Below are 5,080 nucleotides of genomic sequence, written 5' to 3'. Positions count from 1 at the left end.
AATACCATCATTTGATTCTACCGATGTTGGTCTTACACCATTATTCCCGTATACAGGTGATGATATGGCAGAAATAGACTATTTCCTGGCGTATTTCGACAACGAATTCATGACCCATCTTATGACTGAGACAAACCGATATGCTCACAGCCTCATAGACGCCGGCATTTTACCTGCCTCATGCCTCACACGATGGAAGAACATCACAATTGACGAAATGTATGTGTTTCTCGCACACTCAGCATGATGAAGCACTCCGAGAAAGCTGTCGTCCAGGATTATTGGAGCAAAGACAGCCTTGTTCTATCGCCCGTGTTTAACCGATATATGTCACGTGATAGGTTCTTGTTGATTCTCAGGTGCCTGCATTTCGAGAATAATGCAAATGAGGATAGACACAACAGACTGTGGAAGGACGGAAGGTGTTCAGTGACATGAGAGGCAAGTTCTGCGATTATTTTGTACCAGGACAGAATATGGTAATCGACGAATCGCTTGTACTGTTCAAGAGGCGACTGGCATTCAAGCAGTACATCCCATCAAAGCGCCACTGTTTTGGACTCAAGTTTTTCGTGCTGTACGACTGTGAGACTGGTATCGTCATGGACATGATTCTGTATTTTGGTACAGACGTTGACATACCAGCTCAAGATCCTCACGGGTTCTCTGGCTGTGTCGTAAAAACCCTGATGGAACCGTTACTGAACAAGGGTCATATACTGTTCACCGACAACTATTACACCAGCCCCTTGTTGACCAGATACCTCCTTCCCCACAATACTGGCGTATGTGTCACTGTGATGGCCCACAGGAAGGAAATGCCAGTGTTTGGCATTGTATAGCAATGGGTGACTGCCAGCTTCCCAAGTATGACAATATGCTCTCAGTGTGGTGGAGGAACAGATGCAAGGTGAATATGCTGACTACGATTCACACCGGTACCATGTTAGACAGTGGCAAAGTCCAATTTCAAACGTGCTTCCTGTTATGGACCCGAGTCCAGCGTCCGAGCATGGAGCAGTGCCGACAACGCCATCTGTGGGTCAGCTCCCGAAACCCCCTCCAAATGGACGACGCTATCTAGTGAGGACGAGAAATACCGGCCACAGGGGCTGGTTTCCCGTCTTGATCAGCTAGTAACGTAGCCGCTGCTGACCTCTGGTGAGGTGGCGCTTAGACAGCAACGCCATCTATGGAGTGGATAGGTGGACGTTTGTGTCTAAGCCTGTAAGTGAGGTGCCCTAGGGTGTCCCCTAGTACTGATGACGTGTCTGATTACAGAGTCGACCTGGGACTGCTGGATTGGACGATGGGCAGTCTAACCAAGGCAGCCAAAGTCTCTCCACGTGTTTGCTGAAGAAGCTGTGAGTTGCTCCCGGACGAACACTGCTGAGAGTGTTAGCCTGCCTGTAATGTGGCAGAGTTGAGGATTCGTCGTACCCGGGGGTTGACTGGTGGAAGTGACTAGCCACTGTGGTGCTATAGAGAGGAGAGTGATCAGCAGGATTACACGAGGCTCCTGCCTAGGGCTTGCAACCCTAGTATCGGTCGCAGAGTGGCCTACGCAGCGGAGCTGATTGGAACCTGCCAGCTACAGGCTGGATTTGTGGTTGAGGGCCTCCACGACGGTGCACCCAGTGGGACTGTGATTTGGCTGGCCTGTGGCCAGGGTAGATTCGCCTAGAGAATCAAAGGATTCATCGTGAGGCCACGAGAAGAGAACCAGGGCTACTCATCTTGAGCACCGTAGAGCATCCTGTGTCTTCGGAGGAAGACAAGTTATTGTATATAAGTGTAGTTATAGACCCAGCGAGTGACTGTGAGATATTAATTTATGGTGGTGGAATATATATATATTTAAATTTAGTGCATTTGTATCCCTTCCCCTTTAATTTACTTGCGTTATGGAACACACCCCTTGAAAGCCACTACTAACTTGGGGCCAGATACCCAAACTCTAATAACATCAGAGAAGAACCCCAGTTGCGGCCCAATAGGGCCGTAACACTTCCCCATTTATAAACCAGACTGTGTCATAGACTACAACGTGAACATGCGCCTCGTCGATAAATGTGACATGATGCTCAGTGCAGTGGAGTGCGTGTGCAAGTCTGTGAAGTGGACGAAAAAGTTATTTTTCCACCTAATAGATGTTGCAGTGCTCAACTGCTTCAATATGTACCTGGTAAAACTCCCCTATATATCCAATAAATTAAAAAATTGAAGTTAAAAATTATTTTTTTTTATTCGGGAAAAGTACATACATAGTTGATTTACAAACATAATGTTGGATTTATAGAGCTAGTACATACAATACCTAAAGTCACTAATACGCATAGCGTTTTGGGCAAGGTGTGGAAAAAAAAGCACTTAGACTAAAACTTAATAGTAATTGGGATTAGGTATAAATTGTGTTGAAAAAAAAGAAAAAAAAAAGAAAAAGGGGGGAACATGGCAGAAATCAGCAATTGTACAAGTTCGTGAACAAACAGCATTGTTTAACCCTTAAACTGCACATGGTGTGTGTGTGTGTGTGTGTATATACACACACATATATATATATATATATATATATATATATATATATATATATATATATAACTGAAAACTCACACCCCAGAAGTGACTCGAACCCATACTCCCAGGAGCAATGCAACTGGTATGTACAAGACGCCTTAATCCACTTGACCATCACGACCGGACATAATGAGGTGATAGCCGAGGCTATTTGAACCACCCCACCACCGGCACTCGGATAGTAATCTAGGGCATAGCATTTTACCAAATCACCTCATTCTTTGGGGCACACGTGAGGAACACAAATGCGAACAAGCCTGAATGGTCCCCAGGACAATATGCAACTGAAAACTCACACCCCAGAAGTGACTCGAACCCATACTCCCAGGAGCAATGCAACTGGTATGTACAAGACGCCTTAATCCACTTGACCATCACGACCGGACATAATGAGGTGATAGCCGAGGCTATTTGAACCACCCCACCGCCGGCACTCGGATAGTAATCTAGGGCATAGCATTTTACCAAATCACCTCATTCTTTGGGGCACACGTGAGGAACACAAATGCGAACAAGCCTGAATGGTCCCCAGGACAATATGCAACTGAAAACTCACACCCCAGAAGTGACTCGAACCCATACTCCCAGGAGCAATGCAACTGGTATGTACAAGACGCCTTAATCCACTTGACCATCACGACCGGACAGAATGAGGTGATAGCCGAGGCTATTTGAACCACCCCACCGCCGGCACTCGGATAGTAATCTAGGGCATAGCATTTTACCAAATCACCTCATTCTTTGGGGCACACGTGAGGAACACAAATGCAAACAAGCCTGAATGGTCCCCAGGACTATATGCGACTGAAAACTCACACCCCAGAAGTGACTCGAACCCATACTCCCAGGAGCAACGCAACTGGTAACTACAGGGCGCCTTAATCCGCTTGACCATCACGGCCAGACAAAAGTTTTCAGTCGCATATAGTCCTGGGGACCATTCAGGCTTGTTTGCATTTGTGTTCCTCACGTGTGCCCCAAAGAATGAGGTGATTTGGTGAAATGCTATGCCCAAGATTACCATCCGAGTTGCCGGCGGGGAAGTGGTTCAAATAGCTTCGGCTACCACTTCCTTTTGTCCAGCCGTGATGGTCAAGCGGATTAAGGCGCCCTGTAGTTACCAGTTGCGTTGCTCCTGGGAGTATGGGTTCGAGTCACTTCTGGGGTGTGAGTTTTCAGTCGCATATAGTCCTGGGGACCATTCAGGCTTGTTTGCATATATATATATATATATATATATATATATATATAATATATATATATATATATATATATATATATATATATATATAATGTGTCATGAATAGCATGTCCCACCGTGCACATGATGTATATATATATACGCCTTAGGGTGCCAGGCACGATTCAAATGGCCCGCGGCTACACAGGGTTCACATCAGCTTCCTCAGGGCTCTTCTAAACAGACGCCATGTTTAAAAAAAAAATTGTGGCTAAAATTCTCCGGTGTGAGAGCCACAGTACTGTGGGAGCAACCAAGGCTGGTGCATGCAGCATGAGCTAACAGCATTGCTGTTCAGCTTATGACCACAGCATCGCTTAAAAATGTCAAAATAAATATGTAACTGCTATTATTTAGTGATGACAGTATTACAGATGACCCCTGTCTGTGATAACAATGACCAGGATTGTGATAATAACAATATTGTTGTGATAATTAGTGCTGTGTAGGAGGAGTAATGCTGAGGGAGGGAGGGAGATAGCATCATTTACTGACTGTGGCCACCTGTTATTGCCTGCATTCACTATACCAGCTCAGTGGTTCTCTATGGCAAACACAAATGTAGATACTTATATAAAATGTGCGTATTAATGTAATAACTGCAAAAGGATTGTGTTGGGAGGAGCCATTTGGGTGACTGAGGTGGCGTTGTCTGCATGACATGTCTGTGTAGATGATGGTCACTATGCTCTTTTGGCACCCTACATGCTTAGGTGCACAGTTACGGTGCATACAACATGTAGATACTTATATATAATGTGTGTATATGTGTAATAATAGGGGGGTAGAAATAGCCTAAGCTACTTTATTAATTTGAGATGTATTTCTGGCTTATCTCAATAAACATACTTGAACTTGAACTACAAACAGTATTATTGGGGAGAAATTTTAATATGTCTGACCTAGAATGAGTGAGGGAGACAGCTGCCAGCTGTGTATGTAGCGACATCTCTTAGTGCCTGAACTAACTATAACAGCTTAGTTGTACAGTTGTGGTGAATAAAACATGTAGATACTTTATATATAATGTCTGTATATAGTGAATAAAAGCAAAAACAGTATAGTGGGAAGAGAATGTGGGCTAATCAGGTGCTCTTGAGGAAGGCAGTGGCAGCGAGTGGGTGACTAATGTGTGGCGGCCATTTTTCGTTGCTTTTTGACCCACCGTAAAAACTTAGTGGTTCGTTACGGTGAACAAAACATGCAGATACTTATATATAACCTGTGTATATAGCGTAATAACAGCAAAACTATTCGCTTATT

General features: G+C 44.5%; 1 protein-coding gene across 1 annotated transcript; it reads left to right on the top strand.

Annotated features, from left to right (window-relative positions):
* The first annotated feature begins 434 nt into the window (after nucleotides 1-434).
* LOC138370798 (piggyBac transposable element-derived protein 4-like) lies at nucleotides 435-842 on the top strand. Its single transcript, XM_069335400.1, has one exon. It carries the CDS (start codon nucleotides 435-437, stop codon nucleotides 840-842), a length of 408 nt encoding a protein of 135 aa, XP_069191501.1.
* The last annotated feature ends 4,238 nt before the right edge of the window (nucleotides 843-5,080 follow it).

The sequence above is a fragment of the Procambarus clarkii genome, chromosome 33 (assembly GCF_040958095.1).
Source record: "Procambarus clarkii isolate CNS0578487 chromosome 33, FALCON_Pclarkii_2.0, whole genome shotgun sequence".
Taxonomy (NCBI): domain Eukaryota; kingdom Metazoa; phylum Arthropoda; class Malacostraca; order Decapoda; family Cambaridae; genus Procambarus; species Procambarus clarkii.
The sequence above is the reverse complement of the archived record's forward strand: the minus strand, read 5'-3'. Positions and strand labels throughout refer to the sequence as shown.

What these genes read in the sequence shown, in the direction of transcription:
- LOC138370798 (XM_069335400.1), top strand. Translation starts at nt 435, where the DNA reads ATGAGAGGCAAGTTCTGCGATTATTTTGTACCAGGACAGAATATGGTA.